Source organism: Staurois parvus, unplaced genomic scaffold (genome assembly GCF_062004578.1).
Source record: "Staurois parvus isolate SC_StPar_1 unplaced genomic scaffold, SC_StPar_1.0 ptg003626l, whole genome shotgun sequence".
NCBI classification, from domain to species: Eukaryota; Metazoa; Chordata; class Amphibia; order Anura; family Ranidae; genus Staurois; species Staurois parvus.
In genome coordinates this window covers 34,140-52,184 of record NW_028321422.1, presented here as the reverse complement: position 1 = coordinate 52,184, position 18,045 = coordinate 34,140, and the positions used below count along the sequence as shown (strand labels likewise).

The 18,045-nt window shown below is 49.2% G+C and overlaps 1 protein-coding gene across 1 annotated transcript in view; it reads left to right on the top strand.

Annotated features, from left to right (window-relative positions):
- The first annotated feature begins 1,093 nt into the window (after nucleotides 1-1,093).
- LOC149427609 (1-phosphatidylinositol 4,5-bisphosphate phosphodiesterase gamma-2-like) overlaps nucleotides 1,094-18,045 on the top strand; it is a 48,068-nt gene continuing 31,116 nt past the window's right edge. The window contains exons 1-9 of the mRNA XM_089667857.1: nucleotides 1,094-1,199; nucleotides 3,020-3,109; nucleotides 8,778-8,950; nucleotides 9,262-9,462; nucleotides 11,119-11,238; nucleotides 12,423-12,603; nucleotides 13,774-13,848; nucleotides 16,358-16,467; nucleotides 16,564-16,657. Of these exons, the coding sequence (XP_089523983.1) occupies nucleotides 1,179-1,199; nucleotides 3,020-3,109; nucleotides 8,778-8,950; nucleotides 9,262-9,462; nucleotides 11,119-11,238; nucleotides 12,423-12,603; nucleotides 13,774-13,848; nucleotides 16,358-16,467; nucleotides 16,564-16,657 (1,065 nt within the window). The 5' untranslated portion in view covers nucleotides 1,094-1,178. The remainder of the gene's footprint in view (nucleotides 1,200-3,019; nucleotides 3,110-8,777; nucleotides 8,951-9,261; nucleotides 9,463-11,118; nucleotides 11,239-12,422; nucleotides 12,604-13,773; nucleotides 13,849-16,357; nucleotides 16,468-16,563; nucleotides 16,658-18,045) is intronic.

Genomic DNA, 18,045 nt, shown 5'->3' with positions numbered 1-18,045 from the left:
ACGATCGTTTTTTCTGAAAAGAATATGCGCCATGAGCCGTGACCTGGAAGGAACAGAAGTTTCGCCCGTTATATGTGGTGAACTTTATGACTCGGTTGGCCGATTTTCGAAATCATTAATGGCGCCATCGGATTACCCAGCGAACGACGTTTCCGATTTTCGAATGAAAAATTGCTCAGAATTCGACCTGTGTATGGCCTGCATTAAACTGCGCACTTCGCCTCTCCATTGCTGTGTTTATGTGGACAGGAAGCGGCTGCAGGTGATCAGTTGCACAAAGATGCAAAAAAAAAATAAATAAAAACGAGTCCTATTGCTGGTCCCGCCACTATACGCCGCTCAGCTTGGGTTGGTTCGGCTCGGTTCGGCTCGGCTCAGCTCTGTTCGGCTCAGTTTGGCTCTGTTCGGCTCGGCTTGGCTCTGTTTGGCTCGGCTCTGTTCGGCTTGGCTAGGCTCGGTCCAGCTCGGCTTGGCTCGGCTCTGTTCGGCTCTGTTCGGCTTGGCTCTGTTCGGCTCGGCTCTGTTTGGCTTGGCTCTGTTTGGCTCGGTTCGGCTTGGCTCTGTTCGGCTCGGCTCTGTTCGGCTTGGCTAGGCTCGGTCCGGCTCGGCTCTGTTTGGCTCGGCTCTGTTCGGCTTGGCTCTGTTCGGCTCGGCTCTGTTTGGCTCGGCTCTGTTTGGCTCGGTTCGGCTTGGCTCTGTTCGGCTCGGCTCTGTTCAGCTCGGCTTGGCTCGGCTCTGTTTGGCTCGGCTCTGTTTGGCTCGGCTCTGTTTGGCTCTGTTTGGCACGGCTCTGTTCGGCTTGGCTAGGCTTGGTCCGGCTCGGCTTGGCTCGGCTCTGTTTGGCTCGGCTCTGTTCGGCTCGGCTCTGTTTGGCTCGGTTCGGCTTGGCTCTGTTCGGCTCAGCTCTGCTCGGCTCTGTTTGGCTCGGCTCTGTTCGGCTTGGCTCTGTTCGGCTCGGCTCTGTTCAGCTTGGCTTGGCTCGGCTCTGTTCGGCTCGGCTCTGTTCGGCTCGGCTCTGTTCAGCTCGGCTTGGCTCAGCTCGGTTTGGCTCGGCTTGGTTCGGCTTCTCATCTTCTCATGACTTCTGATTGCAGCACAAGAAGTTGGGCCCCAAAGGCGATTACGTCACCAATGCAGATGACAGCAAGGAGGAGACCAAACTGCAGGGGGAGCTCCATATGTGGGACGCCATAGATCAGGTAATCCGCCGGTCTTCTCTTCATACCAATTTTGGGGGTTCGCTCTCCTTTGTGCGCCCTTTTTTTTTTATCTGAAAATCTGAAATAATATATTTAAAGGATGAGTCCGCCCCAAGATTGTATTTCAGATTGTAAGTGGACGCTTAAACCATCAGACGGCCCCTTTAGCCCCTCGGGGAATCCATTGGTGAGATCTGGGATCTGCACGCCCCCTGTGCTCATTATAAGGCCCCGCCCCCTGTCCCTTTAAGGGGTCTTTAAAGCGGTATTAAACCCCAAACCAAAATGGAACAGATTGCAGCTTACCAGTCATTAGCTGTGGCGGCTGCATTAGTTTTCTTTTTCTTTGTTTTCACCTGGTGATCCGGCCGGTAACACACCTCCTGTAATAGAGCGCCTCCACTTTGGAGGAAGGAGCACAGGGGGGTACCTTTGGTCAGCGGCATTGTCAGTCTGGGGAAGGGGGGTGTTAGATGGACTAGCAGATTTAGATACACTAACCCACTGAAGCTGAACTCCAATGTTACCATCGGTTAAAGTTTTGTTCCTTGTTGGGATAAAGGTTTTATATAAAGTAAAAGCTGATCACTGTAAGCACCCCTGTCAGTGGTCAATGCTTCGTCTCCACCCTCAAACTGCTACCTCTGCAGGACAGCTTGTCCTGTTGAAAAACAACAGACTGACTGGCCGGATCACCAGGTGAAAATATAGGAAAGAAAGCCTATAGGAGAAAACCAATGCAGCCACCACATCTAAGAATCGGAAGGACTATGGAAATCAGAAGGACTGTGGGGCTAAGAAGGCCTATGGGATTCAGAAGGACTGTGGGGACCAGAGGGACTGTGGAGACCAGAGGGACTGTGGGGACCAGAGGGACTATGGAACTTAGAAGGACTTTGGGGATCAGAAGGAGTATGGGACTCAGAAGACTGTGGGGATCAGAGTGACTATGGAACTTAGAAGGACTTTGGGACTCAGAAGGACTTTGGGGATCGGAAGGAGTATGGGACTCAGAAGACTGTGGGCATCGGAGGGACTTTGGGGATCAGAGTGACTATGGAACTTAGAAGGACTTTGGGACTCAGAAGGACTTTGGGGATCGGAAGGAGTATGGGACTCAGAAGACTGTGGGGATTGGAGGGACTTTGGGGATCAGAGTGACTATGGAACTCGGTAAGACTATGGGGATTGGAAGGACTATGGGACTCAGAAGAACTTTCGGCATCGAAGGGACTATGGGAATCAGAGGGACTGTGGGGATCAGAGGGACTCTGGGGATAGTAGGGACTATGGGACTCAGAAGAACTTTGGGCATCGAAGGGACTATGGGAATCAGAGGGACTGTGGGGATCAGAGGGACTCTGGGGATAGTAGGGACTGTGGGACTCAGAAGAACTTTGGGCATCGAAGGAACTGTGGGGATCGGAGGGACTGTGGGGATCGGAGGGACTGTGGGGATCGGAGGGACTGTGGGGATCGGAGGGACTGTGGGGATCGGATAATAGAAAGTCCTTCTGTCGGGGGTCTTGTGGTGGTAATCCGGAGGGATTCGATGTGTGGAATTGACGGTCCTGTGTGTGGAATTGACGGTCCTGTGTGTGGAATTGATGGTCCTGTGTGTGGAATTGACGGTCCTGTGTGTGGAATTGATGGTCCTGTGTGTGGAATTGACGGTCCTGTGTGTGGAATTGATGGTCCTGTGTGTGGAATTGACGGTCCTGTGTGTGGAATTGATGGTCCTGTGTGTGGAATTGATGGTCCTGTGTGTGGAATTGATGGTCCTGTGTGTGGAATTGATGGTCCTGTGGTCTGTGTTGTAGAAATGGTCGGTCCGGTATTGCGCCATCGCTGGCGATAAGCTTTCCTACGGCGATGAGATTGAGCAGAACACAGAAGACCCGACACCCAAGGTAATCACCGCAAACAGACACGCCCTCCTGGAATGATTGGTTGCTTTGCAGTGGGCTCCGCCCACTCCTCGGCTGTAGAGCTCTATCAGTGTCTTACATTGGCCATATACGCTACAATCTGATTGTACAATCTTTGGGAAATCGCCCGTTCAACCGCAAATCACCGCAACGCAGAAGTATAAGTAGACACTAAAATCATCATCCAGCGTCATCTACTTCCTGGACTGAGACCCAGGATCCACTGGTGTTCACAAATGTCTGACACAGATAAGCCCCTCTCCTTGTGATACAAACTTACAGTGTACAGTCCAAGTCACTGATCTCCAGACTTCCTAAACAAACGGATCATTTACAGGCCTTCAGGTTTAGGAAGGAAAGACTCTGGCCATTGGGACTAAACCATTCCCCATCATTGGTGTCAGTGGGAGGAATTGTGCCCCATCATTGGTGTCAGTGGGAGGAATAGTGCCCCATCATTGGTATCAGTGGGAGGAATAGTGCCCCATCATTGATGTCAGTGGGAGGAATAGTGCCCCATCATTGGTATCAGTGGGAGGAATAGTGCCCCATCATTGGTGTCAGTGGGAGGAATAGTGCCCCATCATTGGTGTCAGTGGGAGGAATAGTGCCCCATCATTGGTGTCAGTGGGAGGAATAGTGCCCCATCATTGGTGTCAGTGGGAGGATTAGTGCCCCATCATTGGTGTCATTGGGAGGAATAGTGCCCCATCATTGGTATCAGTGGGAGGAATAGTGCCCCATCATTGGTATCAGTGGGAGGAATAGTGCCCCATCATTGGTGTCAGTGGGAGGAATAGTGCCCCATCATTGGTGTCAGTGGGAGGAATAGTGCCCCATCATTGGTATCAGTGGGAGGAATAGTGCCCCATTATTGGTGTCAGTGGGAGGAATAGTGCCCCATCATTGGTGTCAGTGGGAGGAATAGTACCCCATCATTGGTATCAGTGGAAGGAATAGTGCCCCATCATTGGTATCAGTGGGAGGAATAGTGCCCCATCATTGGTGTCAGTGGGAGGATTAGTGCCCCATCATTGGTATCATTGGGAGGAATAGTGCCCCATCATTGGTATCAGTGGGAGGAATAGTGCCCCATCATTGGTGTCAGTGGGAGGAATAGTGCCCCATCATTGGTGTCAGTGGGAGGAATAGTGCCCCATCATTGGTGTCAGTGGGAGGAATAGTGCCCCATCATTGGTGTCAGTGGGAGGAATAGTGCCCCATCATTGGTGTCAGTGGGAGGAATAGTGCCCCATCATTGGTGTCAGTGGGAGGAATAGTGCCCCATTATTGGTGTCAGTGGGAGGAATAGTGCCCCATTATTGGTGTCAGTGGGAGGAATAGTGCCCCATCATTGGTGTCAGTGGGAGGAATAGTGCCCCATCATTGGTGTCAGTGGGAAGAATAGTGCCCCATCATTGGTGTCAGTGGGAGGAATAGTGCCCCATCATTGGTGTCAGTGGGAGGAATAGTGCCCCATCGTTGGTGTCAGTGGGAGGAATAGTACCCCATCGTTGGTGTCAGTGGGAGGAATAGTACCCCATCATTGGTGTCAGTGGGAGGAATAGTGCCCCATCATTGGTGTCAGTGGGAGGAATAGTGCCCCATCATTGTGTCAGTGGAAGGAATAGTGCCCCATCATTGGTGTCAGTGGGAGGAATAGTGCCCTATCATTGGTGTCAGTGTCATGTTTCGGTCCATCAGGTTGCACCTCAGACTGTCCAGGAGCTCAGTGATGTCCTGGTCCAGATCTGGGAGGAAATCCCCCAGGACACCATCCGTGGTCTCATTAGGAGCCCCCTCCCCCGACATGGTCAGGCATGCATACAAGCACGTGGGGGCCACACAGACTACTGAGGACCATTCTGAGTTGCTGCAATGACATTTCACCAACATGGACTCGCCTGCTGTATCATTTCTGCACTTTGATTTTCGGGGTGTCTGTGAATTCAGTCCTCTGTAGGTCGATCATTTCCATCCAATGATGGGGTGTCATTACGTTCCTCACCCATCCCCCATCCATGTCAGTATAGAGGTCCAGCAGGAGATTCCTCCCCATTGAGATCTGATGGCTTCTTAGGATCTTCCTTTCATTTTTTCCTTCGCAGAGTCTTTATATATTTTTCCGCTGGAACAATCGCGGGTTCCGTGGTCCTTCTCCTGGATTCTTTTTTTTTTCTGCGGAATCGCTCCATAACAATTCCCGGCGCGTTCGCTTTCATTTACTCATCTGACACTGAACTCGGCGGAAGTATGAAGGATATCAACTGTTACAATGTAGCAATGATCCAAATAAACCCGGCGCGCTGAAGATTGCAGAAAGACATATTTCCGCCATCTGGGAGCGTCGCGGCGAGCCGATAACCTCGGCGTGGAATGTATTTAGTGTCATCCTTCGCTTCTTCTCCTCCAAACCTGTAATTCTCTCTAATCAGCTCTTTACTGTCTGCCGCAGTATTTCTGGGCGAGACGCATTACCCTCCGAGCGTCGGACTGCGAGTATAAATAAGTCCGCGCACGCAGCCCGCCGCCGATTCTGAGGAACGCCACAAGACAAGTGGCAGATGTGTTTTATGCTCTTTTTTTTTTTTTTTCCTTTTTCTGTTCTGAATACAGAGAATACGAAGGAACAGGCGGGAAATTCAACCAATATCTGCGCAACGCGCCGAACTCCCATGGAACTGTATTCTCTGAGAGCCGAAGAGATTATAAATCCACTAGAGGGTCTATTTCCCACATGGGAGAAAAATATATTTGAAATATATTTTAAAAATATTTTCCCCAAATATATTGACATATATTTAAAATATTACAATTATGAGCGTATGCAATATATTTCAATGAAAAAAAAAAAATTTATTAAAAAAAAGAAAAAAGAAATAGTGTGTGTATATATATATATATATATATAATGTTGAAATGTGTTATTACAAAATATATGAGAAATATTTTTAAACATACATTTCAAGAATACTGCATGTCTTTAAAAATACAAATCTACATTTTTGGAAATGCATTCACAAATATATGTAAAAGTATAAAAAAAATCTGAAGATTATATATATATATAAAAAAAAAATATATAATAAAAAAAAAAAATTATATATATGTATATATACACACACACATACTGAATGTTGAAATGCGTTTTTACTACAAATTGTATGAAAAATATTTAGAAAAATACATTTCAAATATACTATATGTCTTTAAAAACACAAATCTACATTTTTGGAATGCGTTTACAAATATATGTAAAAATATATGTTAAAATGACTTTTTTATGTTAAAAAAAATATCTGAAGAATATATTTTAAAAAAATATTCTTTGAAAAATATATTTTTAAAAAATATATTCTTCAGAATTTTTTTTAACATAAAGTCATTTTAACATATATATTTTTACATATATTTGTAAACGCATTCCAAAAAATGGAGATTTCTATTTTTAAAGACTTACGGTATATTTGAAATGTATTTTTAAAAATACTTTTCATATTTTTTGTAATAACGCATTTCAACATGCAGTATGTGTGTGTATATATATATATATGTAAAAAAATGACCCCCCCCCAGGATTCACTCCACCCCCCGGCAGTATACAGTATTGTTGGGGGGGGATACAGATGATTTTATATATAGAATATTGGGGGAATACAGATGAATATATATACAGTTAGGTCCATAAATATTGGGACATCGACACAATTCTAACATTTTTGGCTCTATACACCACCACAATGGATTTGAAATGAAACGAACAAGATGTGCTTTAACTGCAGACTGTCAGCTTTAATTTGAGGGTATTTACATCCAAATAAGGTGAACAGTGTAGGAATGACAACAGTTTGTATATGTGCCTCCCACTTGTTAAGGGACCAAAAGTAATGGGACAATTGGCTTCTCAGCTGTTCCATGGCCAGGTGTGTGTTATTCCCTCATCCCAATTACAATCAGCAGATAAAAGGTCCAGAGTTCATTTCAAGTGTGCTATTTGCATTTGGAATCTGTTGCTGTCAACTCTCAAGATGAGATCCAAAGAGCTGTCACTATCAGTGAAGCCATCATTAGGCTGAAAAAAACAAAACAAACCCATCAGAGAGATAGCAAAAACATTAGGCGTGGCCAAAACAACTGTTTGGTACGTTCTTAAAAAGAAGGAACGCACCGGTGAGCTCAGCAACACCAAAAGACCCGGAAGACCACGGAAAACAACTGTGGTGGATGAGCGAAGAATTCTTTCCCTGGTGAAGAAAACACCCTTCACAACAGTTGGCCGGATCAAGAACACTCTCCAGGAGGTAGGTGTATGTGTGTCAAAGTCACCAATCAAGAGAAGACTTCACCAGAGTGAATACAGAGGGTTCACCACAAGATGGAAACCATTGGTGAGCCTCAAAAACAGGAAGGCCAGATTAGAGTTTGCCAAACGACATGTAAAAAAGCCTTCACAGTTCTGGAACAACATCCTATGGACAGAGGAGACCGACATCAACTTGTACCAGAGTGATGGGAAGAGAAGAGGATGGAGAAGGAACTGCTCATGATCCTAAGCATACCACCTCATCAGTGATCATGGTGGTGGTAGTGTCATGGCGTGGGCATGTATGGCTGTCAATGGAACTGCTTCTCTTGTATTTATTGATGATGTGACTGCTGACAGAAGCAGCCGGATGAATTGTGAAGTGTTTCGGGAATATTATCGGCTCATATTCAGCCAAATGCTTCACAACTCATTGAACGCTTCACAGTGCAGATGGACAATGACCCAAAGCAGACTGCAAAAGCCACCAAAGAAGTGGAATGTTCTGCAATGACCAAGTCCATCACCTGACCTGAATCCGATTGAGCATTTCACTTGCTGAAGACAAAACTGAAGGGAAAATGCCCCAAGAACAAGCAGGAACTGAAGACAGTTGCAGTAGAGGCCTGGCAGAGCATCACCAGGGATGAAACCCAGCGTCTGGTGATGTCTATGCGTTCCACACTTCAGGCTGTAATTGACTGCAAAGGATTTGCAACCAAGTATTAAAAAGTGAAAGTTTGATTTATGATTATTATTCTGTCCCATTACTTTTGGTCCCTTAACAAGTGGGAGGCACATATGCAAACTGTTGTAATTCCTACACCGTTCACCTGATTTGGATGTAAATACCCTCAAATTAAAGCTGACAGTCTGCAGTTAAAGCACATCTTGTTTGTTTCATTTCAAATCCATTGTGGTGGTGTATAGAGCCAAAAATATTAGAATTGTGTCCATGTCCCAATATTTATGGACCTGACTGTATATATATATATATATATATACAGAATATTGGGGGGATACAGATGATTATATATACAGAATATTGGGGGGGATACAGATTATATATATACAGAATATTGGGGGGATACAGATTATATATATACAGAATATTGGGGGGATACAGATTATATATATACAGAATATTGGGGGGATACAGATGATATATATAGAATATTGGGGGGATACAGATGATTATATATACAGAATATTGGGGGGATACAGATGATATATACAGAATATTGGGGGGATACAGATGATTATATATACAGAATATTGGGGGGATGCATGAAGGGTAACAGGGGTGACTTTTTATTTATTACAGTTTTCTCTTCTCTCCTCTCCCAGTCATCGCAGGAGCAGCATCTGCAGGAGAAATGGTTCCACGGGAAGATGCAGGAGGGCCGGTTCATGGCGGAGCGCCTGCTGCAGGAGTACTGCGCTGAGATGGGGGGCAAAGACGGAACTTTCCTGGTGCGGGAGAGCGAGTCGTTCCGCGATGATTTCACTCTCTCCTTCTGGTAGGATCTATCTGGACACAAACTCCTCTGAGGAAGAAACTCCACTGGGCCAGGGGCGGACTGACCATTTGGAAACTCGGGCACTGCCCGAGGGCCCGGGGTCAGTAGGGGGCCCTATGAGATGCCCCTGGTAACTTTTTCATAGGCTTTTTTGAGTTTGAGCAAGGACACAGGGGCCCCACGATCCCCTATTGCCCGGGGGCCCCATGAGTTGTCAGTCCGCCCGTGGTTTCCCCATTTGTCCTCTCACCTTTCCTTTCTATGTTCTGAGTTCTTCTCACCACCTTGTGTGGTGCCTCTCCCTCTTGCAGGAGGTCGGGGAGAGTCCAGCATTGCCGGATCCGGTCCTGCACGGACGGAGAGTATGTGAAGTATTACCTGACCGACAACTTGACCTTCGACAGTATTTATGAGCTGATACAGCACTACAGGGAGTCCTCGCTGCGCTGTTCCGACTTCGAGCTCAGGTTGATGGACGCCGTTCCAAATCCCAACCCTCACCTGGCCAAGGAGTAAGTCTTTATGTCCGTTTGTTGTGTGTCTATGGAAGCCATTCCCAACCTGGGTTCTGGAGATCTCCAGGATTCCTTCAAAAGCTTCTAGGGGTTCCTGATTGACCTCCCATCTGATGGTGCCACCATAGTTTTGGTCAAGCCAACTGGAGGACAGCAATGATCTTTCCAGCTCTCTGTAAGGGTGGCCTTCTGACCACCACTGTATGGGTCGCATTCTTTCCATAGGCCAATATAAGGGATGTTCTTCTCAGTGACACCCAATGAATTGGTATTAGCTGAGGTTCCCCCAAGACCTAAAAAATATTTCAAGGTTTCCTCTAAAGCAGGGGTCTCCAATCTTTCTAAACAAAGGGCTAGTTTATTGTCCTTCAGACTTTGTTGGACAGATAGTGGCCAGTGGGCGTAGAAAATGCCCAGCATCAGTGGGAGCAAACTATGCCCATCCTTGGTGTCAGTGGGATGAATAGTGCCCCATCATTGGTGTCAGTGGGAGGAATAGTGCCCCATCATTGGTATCAGTGGGAGGAATAGTGTCCCATCATTGGTGTCAGTAGGAGGAATAGTGCCCCATTATTGATATTGGTGGGAGGAATAGTGCTCCATTGTTGGTGCCAGTGGGAGGAATAGTGCCCCATCATTGGTGTCAGTGGGAGGAATAGTGCCCCATTATTGATATTGGTGGGAGGAATAGTGCCCCATCGTTGGTGTCAGTGGGAGGAATAGTGCCCCATCATTGGTGTCAGTGGGAGGAATGGTGCCCCATCATTGGTATCAGTGGGAGGAATAGTGCCCCATCATTGGTGTCAGTGGGAGGAATAGTACCCCATCATTGGTGTCAGTGGGAGGAATAGTGCCCCATCGTTGGTGTCAGTGGGAGGAATAGTGCCCCATTGTTGGTGTCAGTGGGAGGAATAGTGCCCCAAGGACAGAAGGCAAGAAAAGGGTCGCATCTGGCCCGCAGACTGCAGCCACCTCCTAAATCACTCAACCTCTCCAAACAAAGTGGGGGTGGGGGAGGAGAGATTCGGAGGCCTATGGAGGACATAACAAGGAGGCAGCAAAGCACAGTAAGAAACAATCTCAGGAATAGTAGATTGCATGGATATGAAGTAGTGGATGTGTTTGGAGCACTGTAGCTACCACAGCCAGGACCAAGGGTGGGCAGCAGGGTCAGGCGCCGTAGGCCCGGTGCTATCTTACAGGGAGGGAGGGTTGGGGAGCGCCACACATCCAGCCACTGACCTCCCCCAACATGTCCACTCTCTGCCCCAGCCAACCACCTCATGGCTGTTAGAAAGCCAGCAATGGGCCACGCAAGAACAGTGCACACTCCAACCATGGGCAGCTGGAGCAAGAGAACTGAGAATGGGCAGTGGGTGGTACACTCATTCGGGGGGGGGAGGGGGAGAGGGGCGCAGTTCCGCATCCTTGCCCTGGGTGTTGAAAAAAAAAACCAAACCAAGACTGGTGGCCACCATCAAGAAGTTGGTCAAGAACAAAGTGGGAGGAAGTGCCTGGGGGAGATGCGACTTTTCCCTGTCCAAGTTGTGTGTCCCCGAGCACCGGCGCTGCCACATGGGAAGAAGGGGCGGAGTTCCCTTTCATGTCTGTGATTGAAGGACGGATCAGTGACGGGGTCTTCTATTGGTGTAGGTGGTATTACGACAACCTGAGCCGAGGAGAAGCGGAAGAAATGCTGACGAGGATACCGCGGGATGGAGCGTTTCTGATACGAAAGAGAGACGAGCCAAATTCCTACGCCATCACATTCAGGTAGGTGCCCCCCTCTCCATCACCTTCAGGTCGGTGCCCCCCCGCCATCACCTTCAGGTAAGTGCCCCCCTTCAGGTCGGTGCCCCCCTCGCCATCATCTTCAGGTAGGTGCCCCGCTCATTCAGATAGGTTCCCCCCGCCATCACATTCAGGTAGGTGCATCCCTCTCCATCACCTTCAGGTAGGTGCACCCCCTTCAGGTAGGTGCCCCCCTTCAGGTAGGTGCCCCCTCACCACCACCTTCAGGTAGGTGCAACACTGCCATCACCTTCAGGTAGGTGCCCCCCCCCATCAGGTCGGTGCCCCCCCTCACCATCACCTTCAGGTAGGTGCCCCCCCTTTTCATTCCATCCTTCTTTTCCATCCCAGAAATCTGATTGGACCTTTTAGATAATTCATAGAAATGTAAAAAGTTGAAGACCAACTCCACCCAGAACCGTCCAAAAGCTGGACCTCTGCAGGATCGTTCCACAACTAAGAAATAGCTGATTCCGAGGAGGGACACCCCCCCCCCCTCCACATCTGTGTCGCAGAATCACGAATTCCTAATTAGTCAGTTTGCACAGTCTGCCAACAAGCATATGGCCCTTTAAGAGATCGGGGTCACTGCCTGCAATGAACGCACATGATGCAGGGGGCCCCCAGAGTGTAGTACCTTCAAGGATAACTCCATTAACATGGTATTGCAGTTACAATCAATAAAAAAAAACAAGCGGGGCTGCCGGTCCTACATCACTTTGAAGGCAAAGAGGAAGAGGTCCCTTCCAGTGGGTTGTGCCCAATCAGGGGCGGACTGACAACTCATGGGGCCTCCAGGCAATAGGGGATCATGGGGCCCCTGTGCCCTTGCCCAAACTGAAAAAGCCTATGAAAAAGGTACCAGGGGCATCTCATGGGGCCCCCTATTAACCTTGGGCCCTCGGGGCAGTTCCCGAGTTTCCAAATGGTCAGTCCGCCCCTGTGCCCAATGGTGAATGGTGATGGTGGTGGACCCTCTTGGTGGCTTGGGCTGCTACGTTTCCGATACGACCCTATGGTCATTAGGAGGAGGATCCAGGAGCTCCTTTCCTACCCAAGACTTCTCTTACCCAACATGGCAGCCCAAGCCCGCAGTAGAGTAAGTAAAATAAATTCGGCGAGCTACGCTTTATCCCGGCCGGTGGGTTTGTGTTTTGGTATTTTAGGGCGGAGGGTAAAGTGAAGCACTGCAGAATCCAGAAAGATGGCCGCCTGTTCGTGTTGGGAACCTCGGCTTATTTTGAAAACCTGGTGGAGCTGGTCAGTTATTACGAGAAGCACACGCTGTACCGGAAGATGAAGCTGCGCTACCCCGTGACCGAGGAACTGCTCATGAGGTTCAACGCGGTACGTCCCGAGCTTCCCAGGTTCCAGATATAGTCTGTGTTGTTGGACAGAATTGCAGGAAAATTGCCAATTAAAGTGGAAAAAAAAAAACAAAGAAACACAGAAAACTGAAAACAGAGAGAGACCAGGTGCCCCCCTTTAAATTCGTTTAGGGGGTCCATTAATGTAAACATTCACTGTGCAATTCTCACAACAATATTTATTATTTATTTCAGGTACTTCTATAGTGCCATCAATTTATGCAGCACTTTACATATATATTGTACATTCACATCAGTCCCCGCCCCCGAGGAGCGTACAATCTAAGGGCCCTAACTTACATCCATACATACACATACTAGGGCCAATTTGGACAGGAGCCAATGAACCTCCCAGCATGTCTTTGGAGTGTGAGAGGAAACCGGAGCACCTGGAGGAAACCCACGCAGGTACAGGGAGAACATGCAAACTCCAGGCAGGTGGTGCCGTGGTTGGGATTTGAACCAGCGACCTGAGTACTGCCAGGCGGAAGTGCTAACCATTTAGCCACTGTGCTGCCCTAACTCACATTCATACATACACATGCCAGGACCAATTTAGACAGGATCCAATTAACCTCCCAGCATGTCTTTGGAGGTGGGAGGAAACCGGAGTAACCGGAGGAAACCCACACAGCCACAGGAAGAACATGCAAACTGCCGTGGTTGGGATTTGAACCAACGATCCTAGCACTGCCAGGCGGAAGTGCTAACCATTGAGCCAATGTGCTGCCACAATATGGGGAATAAACCCCGTTTTGTCTATTTATATCTGAAGATCATCAGCTCCATCTAGTGGTCATAGGCGGTATTTTGCTGATTGAGGTATTTCAGGAAAATACCACATTTTGGCCACTAGATGGAGCTGTAGAGCATAGGAAATGAACATATTAAGCAAAATACGGGGAATATTGTCGAATGCTTTATAAATAGCCCCCTTGCTGTTGATTGATTCCCTACCCCTGCCAGGAGTCTGTTCCAAGACCCTACCAGCTTGCCTTGCTAGTCCGAGGCACTCCGCCCATGTTCTCGATCTTTTTTTTTCAATGCTGCCCTTCTGAACTTACACCTGAAATGTATTCAATAAACGTCTCTCCTGTGTCGGTCGCAGCATTCCTCTCCTGAATTCATTAACTTTTTTTTGTTGTTCCAGGAAAAAGACGTGGACTCCATTTACGGTGTAAAGTCCAAGCTGTACGTGGATCCCAGCGAAATCTCCCCGGCCATGGTGAGAACGATTCCCCTTCTACATCAGCTCCTCCTTCTACAACTACCACAGCAGGAAAAACAAACAGTTGAGGAATGTGAGCTGACCAATGATGATGGATTATCACCAGCACACCCAGAATACAGCCCTTTAACACCCAATCAGGATTACCCCAGGGATTACATCGCCCTGGATACAATTAATAATTATTCCAAGTCCATATTTTTTTAATTTTTTGCTCAAATGTTAAAAAAATCTGCATTTTTGCTAGAAATTACTCAAAATTCCCAAATAATTACAGTATCTCCCAGAAGTGAGTCCCCCCCCCTCCCCCGGACTGTATACAATGTGTGTGTATATATATATACCAGGGGCGGACTGACAACTCATGGGGCCCCCGGGCAATAGGGGAACATGGGGCCCCTGTGTCCTTGCCCAAACTCAAAAAAGCCTATGAAAAAGGTACCAGGGGCATCTCATGGGGCCCCCTACTGGCCCTCAGCAGTTCCTGAGTTTCCAAATGGTCAGTCCGCCCCTGATATACACAGTATCTCCCAGAAGTGAGTCCACCCCTCCCCCGGACTGTATAGCATTTCCTCCGGTACAAATCAGAGCGATTCCTCCGGGACGGATCAGAGCGATTCCTCCGGGACGGATCAGAGCGATTCCTCCGGGACGGATCAGAGCGATTCCTCCGGGACGGATCAGAGCGATTCCTCCGGGACGGATCAGAGCGATTCCTCCGGGACGGATCAGAGCAATTCCTCCGGGACGGATCAGAGCAATTCTTCTGGGACGGATTAGAGCGATTCCTCCGGGACAGACCAGAGCGATTCCTCCGGGATGGATCACTGCAGTGCCTCCAGGACAGACCACAGCGATTCTTTTGGGATGGATCAGAGCGATTCCTCCGGGACGGATCAGAGCGATTCCTCCGGGACGGATCAGAGCGATTCCTCCGGGACGGATCAGAGCGATTCCTCCGGGACGGATCAGAGCGATTCCTCCGGGATGGATCAGAGCGATTCCTCCGGGACGGATCAGAGCGATTCCTCCGGGACGGATCAGAGCGATTCCTCCGGGACGGATCAGAGCGATTCCTCCGGGACGGATCAGAGCGATTCCTCCGGGACGGATCAGAGCGATTCCTCCCGGGACGGATCAGTGCTGTCCTCTGCAATGATTTCATTCCACCACTTGATGGTTTCATTCTTCTGGGTTAAGATCCTTGGCGTTAGTGGTGAGCTTGGGTTTGGTCATACTCGGAGGGCTGTCCCTCCTGGACCAATGAGCTGCGGTCGGGGGATTCTGAGTCCTGTAGCAGCACATACATGTCATGGACCTGGCCTCCTGACCCGGGGGAGGGTCCATCATGCTCAGCACTCACCAAATGTCCTCAGTCATCCGGGTTAAAGGAATGCTCAACCCGGATGACTGAGGACATCTAGTGGTGGAATTAAATGATTGCAGAGGACGACTCCAGATAGGAGGCGAGTATTGCAGTCTGAGCTGCTTTTTTAAAATATTACATATACCCGGGGGGGCTTTACTATAGGGACCATCCCTTGACTCCACCCCTTACCCACCTCTGAGGACCATCTCTTGGTTCCACCCACTACCCACCTCCGAGGACCATCCCTTGGTTCCACCCTATACCCACATTTGAAGACATCACTTGATTCCACCCTCTACCCACCTCCAAGGACCATCGCTTGGTTCCACCCCCTACCCACCTCCGAGGACCATCCCTTGGTTCCACCCCCTACCGACCTCCAAGGACCATCCCTTGGCTCCACTCCCTACCTACCTCCAGGACCATGCCTTGATTCCACCCCCTACCCACCTCCAAGGACCATCCCTTGGTTCCACCCCCTACCCACTTCTGAGGACCATCCCTTGGTTCCACCCCCTGCCCACTTCTGAGGAACATTCCTTGATTCCACCCCTACACACCTCGAGGACCATCCCTTGGTTCCACCCCCTACCCAGCTCTGAGGACCATCCCTTGGTTCTACCCCCTACCTAACTCAGAGGACCATCCCTTGGTTCCCTCCCCTATTGACCTCCGAGGACCATCCCTTGGTTCCACCCCCTACTGACCTCCAAGGACCATTCCTTGGTTCCATCCCCTACCCACCTCCGAGGACCATCCCTTGGTTCCACCCCCTACCGACCTCCGAGGACCATCCCTTGGTTCCACCCCCTACCCACGTCCCAGGACCACCCATTTTAGAGAACGTAGAAACCAGTATCATTTTGTGGAATTTGTAATTGATAAAAGGAAAAGTGGTCCTACAGGGGACAGCTCTGGAGGAGGGGTGGATATTGCACCAGGAGCTTTACTTTATTAACTGGCTGGGAGACGATTGATAGAAAAAAAATCACCAGGGGGGTCGACCTTTACCTCTAATGGAGAACGTGGCGCCACCTCCTGGCTGGTAATGTGTGTCTAGTCTGGGGTGCCTACATTTGCCCCGCCAGCCCTTGTATTATATATTATATATACCCATTTATGTTCTCTCTTTCCAAGCCGCAAGGGACCGTTATCGCTTTGTTCAACTATTCGGCTACCAGACCGGATGAGCTGAGCTTCTGCACGGGCGCGGTCATTCACAATGTGGTGAAGATCACGGAGGGATGGTGAGGACCAGGAGCGGCTTTATTCATTGCTAAGTATATTGGAACGTGGGGATCGCATTGGGATTGACGTGTAACGTGGTATCCCTTGTCATGCAGGTGGAAGGGCGACTACGGAGATAAACTGCAGCACTTCTTCCCCTCCAATTATGTGCAGGACATACTGACCAATGAGGAGTTTATCGCCAACTGGGTAACACAGCGACAGGCAAAGAGGAAAAAATGGGCGCGAATCACGAGAGTTCCGCGTACCGTATTTTATGTATTTTACTTGCGTACAGAGTTCCAGGTCAGGTCTGTGGCCAGACTGCGCTCACCTAACCGTGGACCTGCTGTGGAGACGCTTTATACAAGCTGTCATTCACCTCTGTATCTATAGTCATTTTGGAGAAATTAATCTTCAAATTTTGCAACACAGGCAATGAAATCACAGCTCCCCCTACAGGTGCATTTTTTTCTTTTCGGCATTCCCGTGTATCGCATGTAAGGCAGCCCACTGATTTTAATGGGCTGACCTACATGTGAGATCAGAGCGATTCTTTTGGGAGGGATCAGAGCGATTCTTCTGGGAGGGATCAGAGCGATTCTTCTGGGAGGGATCAGAGTGATTCTTCTAGGATGGATCAAAACGATTTTTCTGGGATGGATCAGAGCAATGCTTCAGAGACAGATCAGAGTTATTCTTCTGGGATGGATCAGAGCGATTCCTCCAGGACGGATCAGAGCGATTCCTCCAGGACGGATCAGAGCGATTCTTCCGGGACGGATCAGAGCGATCATTCCGGGACGGATCAGAGCGATTCTTCTGGGACGGATCAGAGTTATTCTTCTGGGACGGATCAGAGCGATTCCTCCGAGACGGATCAGAGAGATTCCTCTGGGACGGATCAGAGCGATTCCTCCGGGACGGATCAGAGCGATTCTTCGGGGACGGATCAGAGCGATTCTTCGGGGACGGATCAGAGCGATTCTTCGGGGACGGATCAGAGCGATTCTTCGGGGACGGATCAGGGCAAATCTTGCGGGACGGATCAGACCGATTCTTCCAGGACGGATCAGAGGGATTCTTCCGGGACGGATCAGAGCGATTCCTCCGGGACGGATCAGAGCGATTCCTCTGGGACGGATCAGAGCGATTCCTCCGGGACGGATCAGAGCGATTCCTCGGGGACGGGTCAGAACGATTCCTCGGGGACGGATCAGAGCGATTCTTCGGGGACGGATCAGAGCGATTCTTCGGGGACGGATCAGAGCGATTCTTCGGGGACGGATCAGAGCGATTCTTCGGGGACGGATCAGGGCGATTCCTCCAGGACGGATCAGAGCGATTCCTCCGGGACGGATCAGAGCGATTCCTCCGGGACGGATCAGAGCGATTCTTCGGGGACGGATCAGGGCGATTCTTCCGGGACGGATCAGAGCGATTCTTCGGGGATGGATCAGAGCGATTCTTCGGGGACGGATCAGAGCGATTCTTCCGGCAGGGATCAGAGCGATTCTTCGGGGACGGATCAGAGCGATTTTTCGGGGACGGATCAGAGCGATTCTTCCGGGCCGGATCAGAGCGATTCTTCCGGGACG